The following is a 22,301-nucleotide window of genomic DNA, read 5'->3' as shown; positions in this document are numbered from 1 at the left end:
CCCTATGAGCAAGCACTTGGTGACAGTGGGAAGGAAAGAAACAGGAAGAAACCTCCAGCAGAACCAGGCTCAGGGAGGGGCAGTAATCTGCTGTGACTGGCTGGGGGCGAGGGGAGCGAGACAGGCTAAAAGACACGCTGGAAGAGCCAAAAATGAATAATAACTGATAATTAAATGCAAAATGGTGTATAAACAGTGTGAAAACAGGTAAGTGAACTCTCAGTTCATCATAGAAGCCCCCAGCAGCCTGCACGTATTAAAGCATATTATGTGCCAGAATGAGTCTGCCCTTCATTAGTTCACTCCATTTTGTTTTGGTTTAGGTACTCACTTGGCTGCTAGCAAGTTTAAATCCATCGTTTTTACTTTTCCATCCAGACAATCGCGCACTTCGATCATATCAGCTGTTCTTTTGTCTTTATGCAAATAAATGCCCAGATTATCTGACAGAGAAATATGAAAATGAAGCAAACATTAAGTATAACGCCTCCCAACACACATGATAAACAAAACTTGATGTCAGAGGTGAAAGGCAAAGTAAGAAAACTGGTGGAAATTCCTTTTCCACTTAATTTAAAGTGACTAATAGTACTACTGTAACAGGAGCAACAGTAGAGGCAATCTAAGCAAAGGTGGAACATACTCCTCCATTTAGACTTAGACTGCTGCAAAATGAACACATCTGTGGCCTAAAACCTGACAAGTCAGTGGCATCTGCTGTACGACACAAGTGTTTGTAAGGTATAAACGTGATGATTCACTGAAAGATGTGAATATTTAGCCTGGAATAGTGTGAAATACCTTCACTGAGTAGAACAAGGCAACTCTGATAATGTCCCAGATTCTTCAGATGTAGAGGCGGGGTCACATTAAGGCGAGGGAAAGACTTCAAACGTTCCACCATGCTGCCAAAAGTCCACTGAATATTCACCTGAAAGCTGTTTCATTCAATGAATTGGTAAAAAAAAAAAATTATTTAAAACAAGTCATTATTCAACCTCTTGATATTGTCTTTGAGACAATCCTAGACACCAGATTAACATGTGTAATTAATATATAATAATTAATAATAAAGACTAACTAACTCAAAACCATGTTTTAACTCAGACTGTTTGCATAGGATATTTAAGCATTGGACAGTGCAGACTAGACACTGTCAGGTTAAAATACATCACTGTGCCTTGAGCCTTGAGTTACTCTTAATTTCTTTGTATTTTGCTTGAAAAATGGGAAATGGGTGCAGGGATTTATTAAAATGTGCAAATTTAGTTGGAAACAAAGTACATAACAGGGCTGTGCCATATATTGTCTGAGATATTAATAGTATAAATTTGTGTGTGATATAAAAGTGTCATATCGCAATATCTTTTTGTATTGCAGTACCATATGTTTATGCCTGTCTGACAGCATGTCAGCCTTCGATGACAATTTAGTACCTAAAAAGGGAGACATTTAAACAAATTCCAACGAAGCACAATACTTTGCAAAACTGATCCTGCTATAGATGGAAACAACTAATTTCAACACTTGAGCTAGGCACATACCAAGTATGGTACAACACACCAATAGTGTTGTTTTCCTATCCAGTTTGCCTTTACTGCATTAGCAGTGTGTTTGGGATCATTTTTTAAACATGATTCAGGTCAGTGCTAAGTGGCTTGAAAAAACAAAGCAATTCTTATGAAAATGATCCTGGCTCCTTGGACGCAAATATAAAGAAATGAGTGGTGGTTCAAGACTTGTGGACAATACTGTATTACTAAAAACAATCATGAATGAATAATCAAGAATTCATGAGAAATTGAATGGCATTCATTAAAAACCACCTGCAGAGCAAGCATATACTTTAAACCAAGTCAATACTTCTTCACTGTTCAGCTGTGCATAGGTGTATCTTAATTTGTTATCTATACCAAGAGAAAGTAAAGCAAATCTGCTTAAGTTGTCTTGAAAGAAATAACTCAGTGACACATACTTCTGACCAGATGTCTTGTCATGGTGAATCCACAGAGGATACGTTCGGACAAATCGAGGAATGCTGAGCAGGATTTTCTCAATGTCAGTGGCTCTCTGTAGTGAGAATTCTTGCAAAGGCTCTTCGGTGCAATTTGGAATTTTCTCTCCATCTAAACAAAGTAAAAAGAAGCCAGAAACACATAATTCACCACTATAATGCAATTTATTAAAAATTCCAACCAAATAACATTTTGCATCTGGTGATGCAGCAATGCTTGTGCACAAGAGGTCATTTTAAAATAATTAACAGTTCTATAAATTTTTATATTAATACATAGCTATCACTGCACCAGGCTGAAGAAGGTGCTACCTTTAAAGGCTCTCTCATTATGGATGCTTTATACTGTCAAATCCGGTTATTTTTATTTTATTTATTTTATTTGAATATGCAAAGTAATTAGTAAACTAGCATTGCAGCAAAAACAACATAAAATATTAAAACAACTGTATTCATTTAGACACATTAAAACCTTTAAACTTTATAGTTTAAACTCTTTCAGTGCATTTTGTACCTTTGATTTTCTGAAGGACGTACGCCCTTTCAAAGACATCTGGTACTCCGGGTACTCTGACAGGTTCGCAGAAATGGTCACCATCTTTGGACACGAGCGAGATGGGAGCATAGACTTCATGGTTTGATGCTTGTTTCTGTCAAAACAGAGCCAGGTATGATACATTTAAACTACAGAGATAATATCTATACAAAATACTGGGAAAGACCAGCTTCTGTTCAAAATGAAACTCAGTTATACCTCAATTTTTGAAAGGAGATGTGCCCAGCAGTACAATGAATTCTCAAAGACATCCTGGTCCTCTATGACTTTTTTCCCTCGCTGTGTTGCTTGCTGGGGCAATAACTCCCTGAAGAGCATGTATAAGCCCTCAACAACTGCAATCTGCAAGAAATGATTCAGTACACGACAAAATGTTCATGCAAAATAAGCAGCGAGTAAATTACAGTTATATACTGTACATACGATGAGCCTTTTACGCGCTTCCTGCATGAGTAAAATCAGAAGATAGCTTTAGACACACATACATGGATATCATATCTCTACATTCATAAATACTGTGACAGTTTAGATGGTTTCATTCACAAGTTACCATCATGATAATATCATTTTCATTAAATAAATGAAATAAAATTACAGTACATTCAAAATGATGCATGTTTTACACCCTAAATCACCACATAGCAAGTGCAAGGTGGCGTGCAAAAAGCTGCTGTGTTAAAATCAGTGGACAAAACATGCAAAAAGTCACATAAAAGTCTGATTTCTGCCAGATTTGTTGGAGGATAGTGAGGCCAGTGGTGCAAAGACTTAAAACTGCAGCAGCATGTCAGCTATCCTCTATTTATGAAGAAAATGGTAGAGAAAGACTGAAGTCTAAAACTGTAACAAGTCTTATACTACCTCATACTTTTTACCTTCTGGTTCCTGGTCATCCTTTCATTCCTGCAGAGTAACTGATGCAAACTTTGGGCGAGGGGGTTACATCCCGTCAATTTTCGTATGTAAGCTATCAGTTTGTTCCGGATTATTTCAGAATGGTCTCTCTACAAGGAAATACACAGAAATATTAGAATTTGGGTTAATCAGAAAAATTAAACACAATCTAAACTAAATTTACCACATTTCAGTTTAGTTTGTGAACACAGGTCAACAAAGTGCACAATAAAGAACCCACAGTGTTTATTTCTCCTGGTTAATACTGGATCCTTTAGGATTTAAAACAAATGGGCTGCTGAAGACAAAGCTATATTTCAACTGATGAAAAAAATATTAGATTCATTACTGGACACACAAACTCACAAATGACTGAGTGTGTCTGCACCTATAAAAGCAACTCATCTGCAATGCCCCTCTCTAAAATAGGGAACTCTACTTAACAAGTTGGCAATTGGTTGTATTCAGATGATATTCCTACGTAAAAGCAATGTAAAAACTGAATATGTGGTTCTACTGTTAAATCGCTGTCCCGCATCATCCTCGTCATTATTTGTGGAAGAATTTCTCAGGTTCACCAATGGCTGGACTGAATGTAAGGACTTCATGTGAATTTCTGTGTGCAATCGTCTGTTATGTAATCTTTCAGCTATCAGTTTAAAAAACACAGAATATCACCAGGCTTGAAGACAGGCTAGGCATGAATAAATAAAGTTCAAGTTCATAGGATAGCAAGACAATGGGACAATATGGGACAGTGTGTTAAATATAAAACAGCTTACCCCAACAGCATAAAGAGAAGACAGGAACACACTGATTCCTTTCTGGCTTTGCTGCACTGAAGGCACGACATCATTGATGTAGAAAGTTTCATCAAGGGGAGTCTCTTCAGTAAAAGAGGAAAGAGTGAAGGCAACAGTTGACCCTTCAGAGATTCCACACTTTTGGAGTGTATCACCACCCAGATTATTACCTCTATATAAAACAGGGACACCAGAGAACAGAAGAACTCCATCAATGCTAAGACTTTAAGCGTGTCAATGTGGGGGTGGCGATGGGTGACAAGTAACAAAGATACTGGTGGCTACCAATGCTACCCTTAGTTTTTTAGTAAATGAGTGGATGGAATGTGATGAATGTGAAAATCCTAGGTGACTTGCTTCTTCCAGTTAAGAGAAACCTTGACCTCTGACCTTGAGGTCTTTTAGTAGATCCAAATATGGTATGACTTTCAATATCCTGTGTTGCTTTGTTCTGGAGTGATCGTACTCACAAACCAGGTTGTCCCTGCTCACAGCAGAGTGATGACAGCACTCTTTCAGCCTTTTATGGTGGACAGATAAAAACCAGGTTTTTGTGAGGAAGTTTACCTGGGATGGAGGACATGTGCTGGTATTCCACTTGCATTTGACAGGATCACTTTTAGAGTTGCGATTGTGTCAGTTTCCAAATTCACCATGATCTCAAAGTTTCCCTTAACAGGTAAAGAAAATATATGTTAAAGGTACAGAATTAATTTCAATTATAACTTTATATACATGTTAAAAATGAAGGCTGACATTTACAACAATAAACTATCCATTAATAAAAATAATCGATTCACTTTATTTCTGCCATTTTATTCTCCCCTCCTCAACAGAAAGACTGTTTATCAAGTGAAGGTATATTTTTCCCTCATTTTTAAAATGGGGCTTAGAGAAACTCAGATACTACTTAAAACCACTGTGTCTAAGCAAACTAAGAGATTTCATAAATCATTACTGGTCATTTGTTCCCCCGCAAAGATATAATATGAAAATTGACTGGCCAGTTTCATTTGCTATCAGTTGCCAATATCCTCAATTGAGCAGCATACTGTTTTTAAGACGCACCTTGAGCATGATGTGACATCGAATGACATCTGTTCCAGAGGTCTTACCAGACTCTTGTCTTGGCATTTTTGGAGCCTGTGTCAAGTTTTCCCTCGGAGTAAATATGGCATAAATTACAGCTCCATTTTCAATGTGTCTTTCTTTCAAAGACCCTGGAAAAGAAGATAATAAATAGAATGACTGTGCCAGATCCACAGTTAACAAAAAATAATTACAGGTTAATTAAAAAACATTTTTAAAGTGTCCCATCTACATGTATGAAAGTATATTAATTTCCTATTACCATAATCATTTTAGTAACTGCTAACGCTTACCAGCAGTCTTAAAATTATTCATTCAAGTTTGTGAATGAACTCTCCCATGGTGTCATGTGATTATAAGTCTTACCCTAAAACCTGCTTGTATTTGGATAATAGACAAGATTTGTTTCCTACTAATCCTGTTTCAATGATACATTAAAGCCTATATCTTTCTAGTAGATTTCTTACCTATTAATAGATGGAACTACAGAGTGAAAACATAACTTACAGGCAACAAATTCAAAATGTAATGGTGTCATAATTCATCAAGTTTTCAGAGGGACGTTTAAAGTAACCTACAGAGGTTTCAAAAAAGCTGACTTTATGCAGATGAGGATAAGGGAGGAAGCTAAACGGCTGACGCCATTGCCAATGACCTTCAGTTGTCCCATGCGAACCATCAAACTAAAACGGACGGCCCAAGTTTCTTGGCAACACTGCAGATGATATCTTCTGTCTTTTGGAAAATTGCTTTGGCAATCGGAGGGAGAAAATGTCAGGAGGATATGTAAAAAGGATCAGAAGAAGTTCCTCAGAAAACTGTCACCTGAAGTGGCAAAAGAATGCAGAGATGCATTTTGAAATACTGCATCCAGGGCATGCAGCACCACCAAAGAGCAGCCGAGTCTCCTGTCTGAAGTTGGATTGCAAGAACTACTAGTGATTATGATGCTCCTTGAGGTTAAAGCTAATGCTGGGCAAAAAATTGTGACTTTAATTGACCTGGCTTTTGACACCAACTATACAACCCACACGGCTGCAAGTAGTATTAACCTAAGAAGTGAAGAGATCACTTTGGTTGTCCATGGAATTAGGGGAATGAAAACTCGTGTGACATTAAGTCGGGTTCTTTTAAAGATCTGAATCAGAACCCCTAGAAGAACCCACAGGTCACACTAATTGGTCTGTTGTGGACTAGGCAGCAAATATGTTAAACCGAAGAAGGTGCAAATGCTCTTTCCAGATATACCACTCAAACTTGTGAGACCATTTCTCCGGATGGAGAGGCAATTATCCGAGAAACCTGAAAGAACAAACCCACTGACACGGAGAGAGCTGCTCAGCCAAGTGTCAGGGTTGTATTACCCACTCGGATTGATAACTCCTGCTAAGCAAAAAAGAGCAATCTTAGTACTGTTAGAATTTAATTTTTAACTTTAAGGCTATATCCCTCATAAATAGCATCACACATTGGCTGCACATAGTTGTGTATTGTAGAGTAGTTTTGGAAGCAGTCTGTAACACTCAAGACTGCAAGACAAGACAAGACCCCTTTTCAGTAATGTGACCTGGGGGTTGTGATTCCTACAAGACAACAGGGCCATGAATCTGGTGTTATGGAATGCACTCTTCCCCCCTTCTTTAACACTACAGGCCTGACTGGAGGACAAGAGATGGTTGCCATTGTAATGGGAGTGTTCCCTCAAAAAGGTGCAGAAGAAGAAACGTGAGCTGATATCAGACCTAGGGCCACCCTCAACTGATTCTACCAATCATGTTAACATTCTGTTTCTGTGACCAGAAATAAAGGTGTTTGCTGCCTAGGCAGTGTTGGGGAGTAACGAAATACATGTACCGGCGTTACGTATTTAAAATAAAAAATATGAGTAATTGTATTCTGTTACAGTTACCATTTAAAAAGGTGATATTCAGAATACAGTTACTTTGTTGAAATAAATGGATTACACGGCGGTCCTTTCCTGTTTCATATGTTAGGCTATGTCCTCTCTATTTTTGGTAATTCCACAAAGGTGGAAACCCAAACAAAACTGCCTGGATCTCAATCTCTTGGCCCATGTCACCTCTACTTGCGGCCCGCATAATGACGTGAAGAAATATTTTTGAAAATTATAATTCAAAATATTTTTTTTTAATATGAAGGCAATAGGCAGAGTGTTACAGGCATAGCCTTAAAGAATGTAGCCTCATGGGCAGTGTAGTCCATGCTGCAGGGAAAATGGACTGCCATACCCGTTATGTGTCTGTAATCGCGAGGGAGGAAGAAAAAGGAGAGTCGAAAAGTATGAGTTGTCACTGACCAGAAACAGGAGATGGAAGCATGTAAAAATAATAATATAACACTGCAGCCAAAAAGAGTGCCTGATGAGCTCAGTTGTAAGTAAGCTATTATGACTTGACTTTACACTGTGTTCATGTTTTCCTCCGAAACAATAAGTTTCGTTGGAGCAGCCTTTCAACACCTTTGTCTGTCTCTCACTAGCAAAGTTGACCTAGACAACAAAGTAAAGCTTGCTTTCGGCTATGAGCCCAACATAGAACTCGACATATTAGCCAGAGTTCCCTTTACCTCGGTTCGGAGTGGCGGACCTATTTTCTATACGAGATCGCTGCAAAAAGTGCAGGCTTACCTAATGTCCACCCTACTGTTACTCATTTTATATTAAGATTTAAAAATCGAGTTGGTATGGTGAGTAACCTTCAGTAATAGTAATAAATCACACAGAAATAGTGCATTCATGTAGTTGAATGATAATAATATTAAGTAATCCAAAGTATTCAGAATACGTTACTCTCATTGAGTAACTTAACGGAATACATTACAAAATGCATTTTGGGGCATGTATTCTGTAATCGGTAGTGGAATACATTTTAAAAGTAACCTTCCCAACACTGTACCTGAGTATGGTGCTCTTAGTTCTTTTGGGTCTCCTGAACGAGCAAAAAGACATGACCGCTGTTTTAAACTTGGTCCTTGAACTGTTTAATAAATTTAAGAAAATGCACTTTGAGCATATGTCTTGTCTCTCAAAAATGAACCCAAAAGAGCACGGAGTATTCCAAGAGAGAAAGTTGGAAGCTGTTTGGTCTCAGATCCGTTCAGAGAGGATGCCATTAGGCTCTTTGAGGAGTATGCCCAGCTTGGCAAAGCCAAGTTCATCAGGGTGCCAACTCCCCCATGCTTCACTGAATTACACCTTCTCTGATTGAAGTGAACAGGCCTATGGAGCAGTTTTGTACTTAAGGTGGAATTCAGATCAGGGCACAATCATCAGGCTGGTGGAGTCCAAAGCCAAGTTAATTCCACTGGATCATAAAGGCAGTGTTGTCAAAGCAGAGCTGTACTGGGCAGTGTTTGCCTCATGCCATAAAAAGTTCTTGGGTCTGCCTGTGAGTGAGTGGCCAGTTAAGTCAGCTAAAGAGTTAGCAGTCACTTCCAGAGAAAGCATCAACAAGCTGCAAAGAAAGGCATTTGTCGCTGCCGTGACAAGGGCCCAGACAAAAGGACAAGAAATAAAACAAAGTCAGATTAAGACTTTAAGAAAACAAGGAGACTGCCTGCAGAATCAGTGACCTTGTAGAACCCTTGTAGATGTCAAGCGGTTTAGTGTCCTAGGTTGATTGGTCAAATCAATTGTAGAACCTGGAGAGCAGCAAAAAGGTTTCTTGAGAAAATCAAGCTACTAACAGCCCAAAGTGGGTGGCAGTCCTGTTGGCAGGAGTCATTTCAATAAGGGAACGAAAGGATGCCCTAAGAGAGATTTTCCTTGCAGCACAAGGCACCACGGTCTTCTCAAGCACTATTACAGATAGACTAGTAGTATACAGAGACCCAGGCTCTGGGCTCTTTGTTTGTGGTGGCTGAGTGGAAGCTTTTAAAGAAGATCAAATTGGTGTTTCCATCTTGAGTTAGGATACCTGTGTCTCTACACTGTTAGCCCGGGCCCACGATGAGAGTCATGAGGGAGTTGCTGAGACCCTGCTCAGAATGAGGAGGGACGCGTGGGTCATAATGAGGAGAAGGATTGCCCAAAAAGTTGTGGATGGTTGTGTGGTAGACCTCTTTGGAGCAAGTGAACGATGACGTCAGAAAAAGAGTCATAATAAAGGTTGAGGACCTGTGTTCTGTTGTATGGCCAGCAGGGCAATTCCCATGAAATTTGTCAACTCCTTGACAACTGAACGTTTCTTGATGGCTTACCAGAGATTCACGGCAATCAGGGGACAACCAAGAGAGATCTGGTCAGACCCAATTTTATAGGAGCAAAATCTGTCTTGGAGAAACTATACAGGTCCTTGGGAACTCAGAACAAATTGGTCTTGGACAAAGGTGCAGCAAAAAATGGAACAGAGCAGACGTGGAAAGTTAATCCTGCTGTTTATCCACATAGGAATAGTGCTGCTGAAGCTGCTATGCGCATTGTGAAGAGAGCACTCCAGAATCTTGGAAGGGAGTTAGTTATGATGGGTTCCAGACAGCTCTTCATGTGGCAGCCAACATTGTAAATGAGCGCCTAATTGATGCCAGAGTGCAGAGTCGGAAAAACTGCATTCATTACATTGCACCCAACCCTCTTTTGCTTGGGCGAGCAACTCAAAGTGAAGACTTCAAAATGTTTTACTTTTCCAGGTACCCCTATAAGAGACTCCAGGCAATTCAGGCAGAAGTGAACAGGTTTTTGGAGGTCCTGGAGCCAACCTGCTGGTCCAAATTTATTTGTAAGGAGCAAGTGGCACACTGCACTTAGAAATGTCACTGGTGGAGATCTTGTCTGGCTAAGTGATCAGAATGCACTGAGTGGACACTTCAAGCTGGGCAGAGTTCTCAGCACTAATCCAGGCAAGAAAGGAACTGTGAGGGATGTCAATGTCCAGGTATGCCCAAGTTACCATCCTTCACATAGAAGTCAGGCGCGTGCTTGTCTTATTACCTCCAGAGGAGCAGAATGGAACCAAACCCCTACATTTTCCTTTTGAAGTTGGCAATCTCCATATTGATTCCAGGGGAAGATCGAGTGGGAGGTGTCAAGACAAATTGAGGGGCAAGCCCAGAGGAAAATAAACAAACTGATGAACTGAAAGGCAAACCAGATGAAACTAATTTTCAGTCTGCTTTTCTGCCAAGAAAAAAAAACAACCATGGCATTACAGGAAGTTGTCACTTACAGAGAAAAAACTATCTAATGCCCTTAAAAAGCAGTCACCGGTAGAAAGATTGTGTGGAACTGATATGTCTATAAAATCAAGGGACGCAGCCAGTAAGGAAGTGATCGCTAGCTAGGCTAAAAGACTGTTTAAAAAATTGCTAAAGAATCGCAGCTACCACTAGCTTAAGTAGCATTATCATTGTACCGCAGGTCAACTGCCCATTTATAAGCAGCTCCACTGTTTAGTTTTAGTCTGTGTTTGTAAGACTATTGATGTGTGTGGACAGTAATGAACATTTTACCTGTACTTAATGAAGGAAATGTTTTATATGTTGTTGTGTGATAACAAACATGGTATTCTATCTTTTGGGGCTTGAATTTAAAGGATTTTCACCTATAGGTGATCTGCGTGGTAATTGAGTGAAATCAAGTTAAACACCTGGAGTAGATGCATTAATCCATTTCACGTGGGAAAAGTGCACAAATTAAGATGACTTGACAAATATAGTTAGGTATTTTTGGACAGACACATTTTAAAGCACTTGAAAATAAAGTGTGTATAAAAGTGACTACAATTACTTAAAAGTTACCGCAGTATTTTTGTTCAATCCCTTGAGTCAAGATGAAAGTCTTATTAGACTTATTACTCGTATTAATCTTCTAAATATAACTAACATGTTTTGGTACACAATAAAATAGTTTTTAAAAAGGTCAGTGTCCAGAAACTAAATACACCTAACTGTTGTGAGATTATTATACTATCTTATGCCACGTTATACCTCTAATTAAAGATTGTGAAATCATTATGTAGTTTTAGGTTGCATTATTCTCCTGACTTAGAAGAAGGTGATAACTATTACATTTATTAGACCAGGGGTCGCAACCTGCGGCTCTTTAGTCCTTATACTGCAGCTCCGCGTGGTTTGGGCAAATAAATTTGAAGTATTTAGCTTAAGTGTATTTTATTTATGATAGTTCTTTTTAACTCGTAGTTCTAAATTGGAAGATTATTGTGATATTGAAATATAAAAATAAAATTATATTCTATTATTTTTTCATCGCTCAAAATAAGCTTCACACTTGCGGAAGCCGGTATACCCGCCGAAACGCCGTGCATTTATCGAGACTTTCAACCTCAGGTAGGCCAATTATGGATCTTCGGATCCACATTATGTCAGCAGCTGTTCTCCACCGTGAACTATGTTAAAGACAAACACCGTTCACGCCTGACAGATGACAGCTTACAGTCCTGCGTAAACTGACTTCGTACAGCCCCGATTTGCGGACTCTGTGTGCAGAGGTTCAGGAGCAGAAGTCCCATTGTAAATAAATCACGGCAGACCCGACGATGTTTCCATGAGCATGCTTTTGAGCATCTCTTTATTGACCACTTTTCACACACGGTTGCTGTACGCATACAGCCGGCTGTAGCTTTTCAGCTCACAGCCCGACATACACCACCAACAACACAACAGCACAGATAGCGCAGACGTAAAGGCAGCGAGGCGTGATTGCGGGTGTCGCTCAGGTGCGTCCGCCTCCCCTGCAGCGGCACTGCAAACCACGCCCCGCCGCACACATTAACCAGGTAAAATACATATTTAGGCAGAATTTTGCAAATATCTATTTTTCATCTTTTAGCAGCACAGTGCTTTTTTCCAATTATTTTTTAAGAGTCAGGTCAAGGCTCCAACAGCCCAAAGGCGATATAAGGGTGGCGGCTGACAACAGTTTTTGTTTGCTACATGGATCATTTTAGTTCAGGTTGGTGTCTTTCCTTTTGTTATATTTCTTTAAGAGTTCAAAATGTGTTGATTACATAAATATAATTTAATTTTCTCTGTAGCACTTCATGGATTTCATAAGCAGCACACCTTAGTTGTTCACACAAAGCATAAAGATAAAAAACAATATATACAGTGTTATCTTCATTTTAGATGTCAAAAAGTATTTGCGGCTCCCAGTGTTTTCTTTTGCGTGGAAACCGGGTCCAAGTGGCTCTTTGGGTGTTAAAGGTTGCAGACCCCTGTGTTAGACTGATTTGTATTACATTAGACTGCTGATTTATTGTGAATGAATTACATTGTTTATGATGGATTATACTGGTGATTCATAAGAAATACTGTTTTCAGAGAATCATGGCCTTATTTATCTGATTAGGAAGAACAGAACATACTGCACAGGAAGCCAAGGTCATAACTTAGGCTCACTGAGAGAGAGAAAGAATCTGGATGTTTAGGTTTTATGACTGTGGAAGGGGGGCTGAAGCTATAAGAATGTGAGAAACGGTCAGACACTTTGAGATCTGGCGGACACCCTCCTGTCCACATCTCCTGTCTAGACGTTTATGGTCGAAGTGTTGTATGGAATAATGAGAATTGTATGGAATAAAGAGATTGCTGATTGAGCATTTTTATACACCGAGTGTTGTTCTTTCCTCAGCCCACAGATCAAAGAATTGGGATATTTAACACTGTATAGAATCATTCACTCCTCCATTGCTGACTCACATGTGTTGAAGAAGGGATCGTCTGTCAAGGGCATCCCATCTACTGTGTAGAGACAAACTCCTTTGGTGTTTCCAATATTTTCAAGGTGACAGATTCTCAGCATTATGTCTTCAATTGTGTTTTGTGCCGGATCCATATCTGTAGCATTGAAATTTTAAACATTTCACCTCCATGTCCATATGTAAATTACTTTAATCATGCCAAAGGGGCCATTTAGGATAACAGCCTTTAAAAGATGTGTTCCTGTTACCTGAAATAACCTTTGGTTTAAGACATTTGGGGAATGTGTACTGAAGACTGAACGACTTTACTGACTTTTGCACCGGTCTGCCAGTTAGGATTTGACGTTCTGGAGTGCTCAGTCTTTGAATGAAGTCTTTCATGATTGCAAAACGATTCTTTTCCACATGACTTAAACCTGTAAAAGAGACAAAATAAATTCAGCCTTCAGAGAAAGTAATCTAAAATACTGCAAAAAGCTAGACCCTGATACACAGATTTGAAATTCTCTACATTTGCACAGCTTTTTTTTTGCTAACATGTTTGTAATGAGAGAGCTTTTCCAAAGTCCTAGCTTGTCTTTGGAAAGTCAAGCATTCTTACCAATGCTGTTTAAATCTTCTTCTGTCACACTGTCCAGGAAATCTCTTTCATCTTTAACACCCATCTGAACAAACTGGTTGTAGTATGATTCCAGTCTGTGCTGCTCAAGTAGATTGAATATTGCACCCATCTAAACGTAGACCAGGAGATTATATCCGTCAACACTCAAATACCAAAATCAGAGAACTTATGATATTAAATTTTATTTACATTGCTGCCCTTGTCTGAAACTAATGACAATACATGAACTCAATGAGATGTAAAATACAAAATACTATTTATTTGGTTATTCAGTTAAATTTAAATGGCCATTTATTTTTTCAATCTATTCTAGTAACTTGAAGCAAATTCATTCATTTTTTCAGAGGAGCACACTTTCACATTTGTGTAAACTATTTCAGCTGGTCATTTGGCAACATGTCTTCATGTTATTCTTTGTGGGATCATAGACTCACACCTCTGTCTTCATTAAAATTGTCTATAAACATATGCCTATTGATAGGAGAGGCCAGACGTCTGAGTCATGATATCCAGCTGCATACACAAAGAGGCATGTTGACTAACTGAATGCGTGGGACTTTCTTTTGCAGCTGAATGCGCTACACCTAACTACAATATTATCTTCAACTATTTCAGAGAAATATGTTGAAGTGCATTACACAGTAATCGTAAGTAATTCTTGGATTTAACAAAAGAGAAGGAAATCTTACCTTAACACAACTCCAAAGATCACGAAGAACAGTTGTTCAGTCCTACTTGTAGTTGGAGGCGTGGACTTTGTGAAACTGAAACCTAAGGAAACAAAACCAAGGGGGTTGGATGTCTCTAGGTATTTGGTCAGCAGTGAAAGGAATATTATTTGAGTGTTTATCTACCTATACAGAGCACGGATTTCAGAATAGGGAGGGAATTAGAGGCATTTCAAAATTTCCTGTATGCCAAAAAATACAGTATGCCACATGTTGGGTTGTTTTAATTTAATATTATTATTATTACTACTACTTAGCTGCAATACCAAGGCTTGTAATTCTTTGGAGTGTACAATTTATAGTTTATTTTTTTAAGTCCCAAAAATCCCCCCAAATCTCATTCAAGTGAATGGGTAGAATGTTGACGTGTTGTGGAGAACCCAATTTTCTATGTGGGAAAAGCAGAAAAATCCATCTGAAATTTTTTTTTTACTTTACCCTTACTTAATTTTAAACAAGCTCTTTCTTAAAAGCAAGAGATGTACACTTTTTGATCTGGAGTCATTTCAGTAAGTGGAGTGCCATCTAACTACAAAATATACAGTTAGGTCTGTAATAATTCTGCAATAAACAGACAATTCTTTTTCAAATTTTGGTTCTGTACATTACCATAATGAATTTTAAATAAAACAACTCAGATGAAGTTGATTCAATGGTTTGAACAAAAAAGATTGCATAAAAATGTGATAAACTAGAGCATTTTTAACACAATTCCTTCATTTCAAGGGCTCAAAAGTAATTGGACAAATTAAATAAGTAAAAATGTTATTTTCTAATACTTGGTTGAAAACCCTTTGCTGGAAATGGCAGCCTGAAATCTTGAACTCATGGCCATCACCAAATTGTGGGTTTCCCATGCTCTGCCAGGCCTTTACTGCAGCAGCTTTCAGTTGGTGTTTGTTTATGGGGCTTTCTGTCTGAAGTTTGGTCTTCAACAAGTGAAATGCATGCCAATTGGGTTAAGATCAGGTGACTGACTTGGCGATTCAAGAATATTCTACGTCTTTGCTTTAATGAACTTTTTTTTTTTAGATATTTTAGCGAAGTACAATCTAGCCTTTCTATTCTTGAAGCTTATGAGAGGCTTGCACCTTGCAGTGAACCTTACTTTCGTGCAGTCTTCCCTTTATGGTAGACTTGGGTAGTGATACGCCTACCTCCTGGAAAGTATTGCTTACTTGGCTGGCTGTTGTGTACTGGTTTCTCATGGAAATGATTCTGTGATAATCAACCACTGTTGTCTTCTGTGGACGTTCAGGTCTTTTGCATTGCTGAGTTCACCAGTGCTTTCTTTCTTTGTCAGAATGAACCAAACTGTACATTTTGCCACTCCTAATATTGTAGCAATTTCTCAAATGTTTTTTTTTCTGTTTTCGCAGCTTGGAGAGCTCCTTTGACCGCATGTTGTCTTTTCACAGCAAAATCTTCAAAATGCAATCACCGAACTCAAATCAACTTCAGGCCTTTTATCTGCCTAATTAATAATGACATAATGAAGGAATTTCTCACGCCTGACAATGAAATAGCCTTTGTCCGATTACTTTTGGTCACTTGTAAAAGAGGGCGGCACCTGATAAGGAATTGAAACTCCTAAACCTTTCACCCAATTTGAACATGAATACCCTCAAATGAAAGCTGAGAGCCAACACATTATGCCCATTATATAACTTTAATCTGACCACATTTTCAAAATTAAGGAACATACAAACATTGGGTATGTAGAGTAACTTCTTGGGATACTGAGGGATTTTAAACCAGATGAATATGATTTAAGGTTTTGAGTTTATAAATTATTTTGCAAGAGGAGTGCTAAGCCCATTACAGAGACATATATGGCAGTTGGTCACAGCCAGAGTTCTCAAGGGGTAAGGATCGTGTCTCCATTCACTCCAGCGGACCAGTTTTAGACAGCAATGGCTGATCATGGAGCCTCACAATAGTTCTCAGAAGTTACTACACTAGCCATGCCACTTTTAAGGTTGTGGAATTCAAATCTATAATGTAGAACCCAAGACAGATTAAATTCAACAAAACTAACCTTTCTCCAAAGGTTGATTCTGTTCATTTGGACGTAGCATTTTCAGTGGGAGAAACCTTTTGTCACTCATCCAAGTGACTTCTTCAGTCTCAGCTGACTGCAGGTTTCCCCAGTCTTATAAACTTATAAACATAAAAATTGGTCCACCCCATGGATCGGGTCCCCCGACACAAACAGAGTAACATAGTGTACGCTGTTAAGTGCAAGGGGGATTGCCAGGATTTATACATCAGGGAAACCAAACAACCTCTGGCAAAGCGGATGGCACAACACAGAAGAGCTACCTCGTCAGGCCAGGACTCTGCAGTCTATTTACACCTACAGGCCAGTGGACACTCTTTCAATGATGAGGATGTACACATCCTGGAAAGGGAGGAACGCTGGTTTGAGCGTTGAGTCAAGGAGGCCATTTACGTGAAAAGGGAAAGACCATTTCTGAATCGAGGAGGGGACCTGAGGGTACATCTTTTGCCATCTTACAATGCTGTGATTGCAGCCATTCCCCAACTCTCTGGTTGTTGATCAGTGGTTGTTGATCAATGGTCATGAGAATTTGCATAATCATGATGAAGGAACTGACCTCCCAGCCCATTGTTCCTTCAGTGGGCTGGTTCCAGTCATTATGCAAATGTACTGTTTATAAGATTGGGGAAACCTGCAGTCAGCTGAGACTGAAGAAGTCACTTGGATGAGTGACGAAACGTTTCTCGCACTGAAAACGCTACGTCCAGATGAACAGAATCAACCTTTGGAGATTTACTTACCTGGATGATTGAGAATGCATCAAAAAACTAACCTTTATTTAGGTGAAGGAGGAAGTGTAAATAACAGAGAAAAAGCAAAATCAAATAATCCATACAGGAATTCACTGAGGGAACACAGATAAACAGTACAGTGCAACAAGAAACTGAGGAATCACCTCGTGCTTATGCACGAGGTGATTAGGTAGCAAGGACACAGTTGGGGAAACCAAGACATGGGTGAAGAGAATTTAACTAATGAACGGAGAAGCACAACTGTACACAAGACACACAAGATGCATGACTAGAGAAATAAAACAGGAAGTAACTGACACCAGAAGGAGAACACAGGGGAGGCAAGATAACTGAAACAAATGAATACGGAATATTGAATACACAAAACTCATGACTGCAAAAGCTACAAACTATGATTCAAACAGAAACATTAAATAAACAAAACACAAAGTCCAAAACTGCAAAATGCTGGGTCACAGACATGAAATGACAGCCATAGAGGTATACCAGCACAGAAGTTTGAGATGCTGTCAGGGGCTGGGAATGAGACCCAGTTTTTTGTATTATTATTAATGCTCACGTGGGCAACGACAGTGAGACCTGGACGGGCGCGATTGGGAGGAATGGCCTCCCAGATCTGAACCCGAGCGGTGCTTTGTTATTGGACTTCTGTGCAAACCACAGCTTAGCCATAACGAACACCACGTTTGAACATAAGAGTGTCCATAAGTGCACGTGGCACCAGGATGCTCTAGGTCGATTACCGATTTTGTAATCATATCATCAGACCTGAGGCCATATGTTCTGTACACTCGGGGAAAGAGAGGGGCTGAGCTGTCAACTGATCACCACCTAAACGTATAGTGAGGGTGTGCTGGGAACGCCTACCAGAGGCGCCGGTCTGCGAGATCTTCAACGCACACCTCCAGCATTCCGAGGGAGACAGGGGACATTGAGTCCGAATGGACCATGTTCAGCGTCTCCATTGCCGAAGCTGCTGCACTGAGCTGCGGCCACAAGGTGATTGGTGCCTGTCGTGGTGGTAACCCCCAAATCAAATGGTAGACACCAGAAGTGAGGGGAGCCACCAAGATGAAAAAGTCCTATCGGGTAGGCCTGCACAATAAATTGAAAATTTATTGTCATCGCGATATCAGCCTGTGTGATGGGCCCATCGCAAAAGACTGCGTAAACTGCGATAATTGGGTACCTTAAAATGTTTACACACGTGCTTTAAAGAATTTACCAATCAAAGAAACCCCTTTACACATTTGACCAGTCGAATAGAGCCCTTCACGGCATTAACCAATCAAATGGATTAGAGGCGAGCGAACAACGCTGCAGCAACGAGTCAGAGTTGTAATGGCTGAGAGCGAGACGCATGACGAGAACACTACTGACTATGAACTCGTGGCTAAAAAACAGCAGTCCAACAGCCGTCTCTGTATCCGAGTTTTTCAAGTGGAACTCCTTATGAGAAAACATCGAAGCGGTACAAAGAAATAACAAAGGCCATTACACATTTTTTGGCTAAAGACATGATGCCTATAAATACAGTTAGCAGAGAGGGCTTCACCAGTCTGATACATAAAGTGGACCGGAGATACCCCATCCCCTCATGAAACTACTTTTCCCATGTCGCCATTCCACAAATGTACGAAACATGCCGCAAGACCGTCATGTTTGAACTGAGCCAAGCTGAAAACTACACAAGCACTACAGTAAAGTTTCCTCTCCAGTTTTGACTTACATCATAACTACTTGGTGAGTGGTAAAATAATGAACAACTGCATTGAGATAATTTGCAGTATAATTTAAGTTATGTTTATTTAAAACTAATTGTAGAGACTGGGAAGGATGTCTTTCAGAATTCAAGCCTCAGAAATTTTTTTTATGGGGTCAGTGTTTCAATGTTAAAGTGCACTTTGTTGTTACACTGCTAATACAGCAGCTTTCTTTAAATAAAACTGTTGCAGTAAAACGGAAATTACGTATTCATTTTGGGTTTTTTTGCTATTTATTTTATTGCAAGTCATATCGTTATTGCAATATCACAGTTATCGCACATCGCAGGTTTTCCTAATATCGTGCAGCCCTACTATCGGGCTTGGTTAGCCTGTGGGACTTTGGAGGCAGCTGATAGGTATCGACAGGCCAAGTGGAATGCGGCGCGGGCAGTGGCTGAAGCAAAAACTCGGGTGTGGGAGGAGTTTGGAGAGGTCATGGAAAAAGACTTTCGGACTCCCTCGAAGAGATTCTGGCAAACCATCAGGCGACTCAGGAGGGGAAAGCGGTGTGCTAGCTGCACTGTGTATAGTGCAGAGGGAGCACTGCTGACTTCAACTGAGAAAATTGTTGGGCAGTGGAAGGAATACTTTGAGGACCTCGTTAATCCCACTGGCACATCTTCCGTGGAGGAAGCAGAGCCTGGGGACGAAGGGGATGACCCGCCAATCTCCAGGGGCGAGGTCACTGAGGCAGTTAAACAACTTCTTGGCGGCAGAGCCCCAGGGTGGATGAGGTCCGTCCCAAGTTCCTGAACGCTCTGGATGTTTTAGGGCTGTCTTGGTTGACATGCCTCTACAATGTTGCGTGGAGAACAGGGGCAGTACCCCTGGACTGGCAGACCGGGGTGGTGGTTCCCATCTTTAAGAAGGGGGACCGGAGGGTGTGTTTCAACCATAGGGGAATCACACTCCTGAGCCTCCCTGGGAAGGTATATGCCAGGGTGCTGGAAAGGAGAGTCTGTCCGTTAGTTGAACCTCCTATACAGGAGGAACAATGCGGTTTTCGTCCTGGTCGTAGAACACTGGATCAGCTCTTCATCCTCTCAGGGATACTTGAGGGTGCATGGGATTTTGCTCAGTCTACATGTGTTTTGTGGACTTGGAGAAGGCATTCGACTGTGTCCCTCGGGGTGTCCTGTGGGAGGTGCTCCGGGAATATGGGGTATCCGGCCCATTGCTACAAGCCATGCAATCCTTATACAACTGACATCTGACAAGGATGCCTCCTGGGCACCTCCTGGGTGAGGTGTTCCACACGCTGGAGAGATTATATCTCTCGGCTGGCCTGGGAACACCTTGGTGTTCCCCCGGACAAGCTGGAGGAGGTGGCTGGGGAGGGGGAAGTCTGGGCTTCTCTGCTTGGGCTGCTGCCCCCGCAACCTCGCCCCGGATAAGCGTAAGAATATGAATAAATGGATGGATGATTTTATCATGGTTTATCAGTGCTAGTGTTTTGGTTTCTGTTTCCCTGAGTTCTCTAGTATTTCTTGATTTCTAGTCTTTAGGTTTTTTTATGTACCTCCCCTGTGTTCCGTGTTATGTCTACTCTGTGCTTTCCTGTCCCATGTTTCAGGTCTCTATGTTCTCTGACTTCCTTGTCATCCTTGCCTCTGTGTTCGTGTGTTTCCTGTTTTACTTTTGAAAGTCTGTGTCCTATGTCAGAATATTCTGTTTTGCTTCCTTTGCCTCGTTATGTCAGAATAGCCCCAGCTGTGTTTCCTTAGGTGTTTCCACTTCCCTCATTACCCTTCTGTGTATTTAAGTCCTCTGTCTCCTTCTTTTCTTTTTTGGGTCATCTGTTGTTTCATGTCAAGTCATGTCACAGAGTCTTGTTTTCTACTGCGCAGGTTCATATTCGGATTATTTCACAGTCACGTTTTGCATGTTCCTGTTCAGTTTCATGTACTTCTCTCTTGTTCCCATTTTCATAGTTAGTTTTAGTTTTTTCAGTTTAGGTTTCAGGGTAATTTCACCCTTGATTCCCCTCACCTTGCTTTTCTATGTTTTTGTATCAGCCGCAATAAAGCCTCACTTTTTGTTTAAACCTTAGTTCGTTTCTCCCGTGTCACCGTGAAGGATGCACGTTCAAATGGTAAAATGTTTAAAAAAACAAGACTGTATGTTTTCAGCTCACATAAATCCAATTACCTTAACATGCTAACGGATTATCCACCAATCAATTAATAGATTTTGGGCATGTTAATTGATGTCAGATTAGAAAACACATGATAGTTATTTCATCCAACTTAATCAAATCAGAAATTGTATCAAAATTCGACTTATTCCAAATCAAAGCGAGTGAATCTATATGTCTAAATTTGTGGACTTGCTGACTGTTACCATTTGCATTATGTTACAGTTAAGCTGATGGTAGAAGCAAAGGAAAGGTGTAGCACCCAAATGGGAATGAGAACAAAAGGTAAGTTTAAAATATGCAACCAGCTCTGAATAAATAATTATATGAGGCTAAATATGGAATTGTACTTAATACATGTTAAACTAAATGCAATAATATTACAGTTTTAAATAACTGTATTATACATCTTATCACACTACTTCTTCTAATACAGCATTACTATATACTAATTACATAAAATCATATGATGGCACTTGTCACACTTTGTTTACAATCAACAGGTAATTAAGTTTTAAGATTTAAGAAGGGTAATAAAAAACATGTCTCATCTCCTGATACCTTTACTTGTCAAACAGGTGGATTACTTTAAAACATGCCTGGTGACACATAATGCACAGTAACATGTGCTTTAATAAAACCTGAAATTGACTTCTCCACATGCAGGGCAGAGAAATATCTTCCTCTGTCATGCAAAAATTAGGCAATATATTTGTTTTGAATTTTAATATTTCACATTTAAACTATTAAGGAGGCATTTACTTCCTAATACACACACACACACACACACACACACAATGTAAGACTACCGTATTTTTTAAAAAAGGTTACATTTGAACCCTAGCCCCGCACCAGGCAAAGCAACAGTACAGTAACCACAATCCCAGCATAAGTTTTGCAAAAATCGCATAGAATATAATGTCAAAGTTACTTTACAATTACCAAAACTAAAAGTGAAAGTCGTGGCTCCTCTTTAAGAAGTTTCAGGTGACTGACCTCAGTATTTCTCCTGACAGCTAAAAAATAAACTTGCGATGCTGAACACTTTCTGTACACAAATATGTTGAAACGTTTGTGTAGACTCCCAAGCACCAGACGTTCTTCTTTCACCAGCGGTTTATTGGTGTGTAACAGGACAGCTAATGCCGCATTTTTCGCTCCAGCTCCGTCAACACTCTCCCCCTCTCAGCACGAACACTCAAACA

At 39.9% G+C, this 22,301-nt stretch overlaps 1 protein-coding gene across 3 annotated transcripts in view; it reads right to left on the bottom strand.

Annotated features, from left to right (window-relative positions):
• The window catches only part of LOC100692229 (uncharacterized), a 28,437-nt gene extending 6,136 nt beyond the window's left edge, over nt 1-22,301 (bottom strand). Inside the window, exons 1-14 of one of the 3 annotated variants that reach the window (XM_013268573.3) lie at nt 22,039-22,301; nt 14,344-14,425; nt 13,634-13,763; nt 13,281-13,448; nt 13,031-13,168; nt 5,336-5,487; nt 4,835-4,938; nt 4,247-4,439; nt 3,446-3,574; nt 2,769-2,912; nt 2,529-2,664; nt 1,976-2,126; nt 802-938; nt 332-443 (exon numbers count right to left, since the gene is read on the bottom strand). In XM_013268573.3, coding sequence (XP_013124027.1) covers nt 332-443; nt 802-938; nt 1,976-2,126; nt 2,529-2,664; nt 2,769-2,912; nt 3,446-3,574; nt 4,247-4,439; nt 4,835-4,938; nt 5,336-5,487; nt 13,031-13,168; nt 13,281-13,448; nt 13,634-13,763 — 1,694 coding nt within the window. In that variant the 5' untranslated portion in view covers nt 14,344-14,425; nt 22,039-22,301. Of the gene's footprint in view, nt 1-331; nt 444-801; nt 939-1,975; nt 2,127-2,528; nt 2,665-2,768; nt 2,913-3,445; nt 3,575-4,246; nt 4,440-4,834; nt 4,939-5,335; nt 5,488-13,030; nt 13,169-13,280; nt 13,449-13,633; nt 13,764-14,343; nt 14,426-22,038 lie in introns of those variants that run through there. The other 2 variants (XM_013268575.3, XM_013268579.3) reach the window with 2 other exon arrangements.

This window comes from Oreochromis niloticus, linkage group LG18, assembly GCF_001858045.2.
Source record: "Oreochromis niloticus isolate F11D_XX linkage group LG18, O_niloticus_UMD_NMBU, whole genome shotgun sequence".
Classification (NCBI taxonomy): Eukaryota; Metazoa; Chordata; class Actinopteri; order Cichliformes; family Cichlidae; genus Oreochromis; species Oreochromis niloticus.
This window is presented reverse-complemented; position numbering and strand designations above follow the sequence as displayed.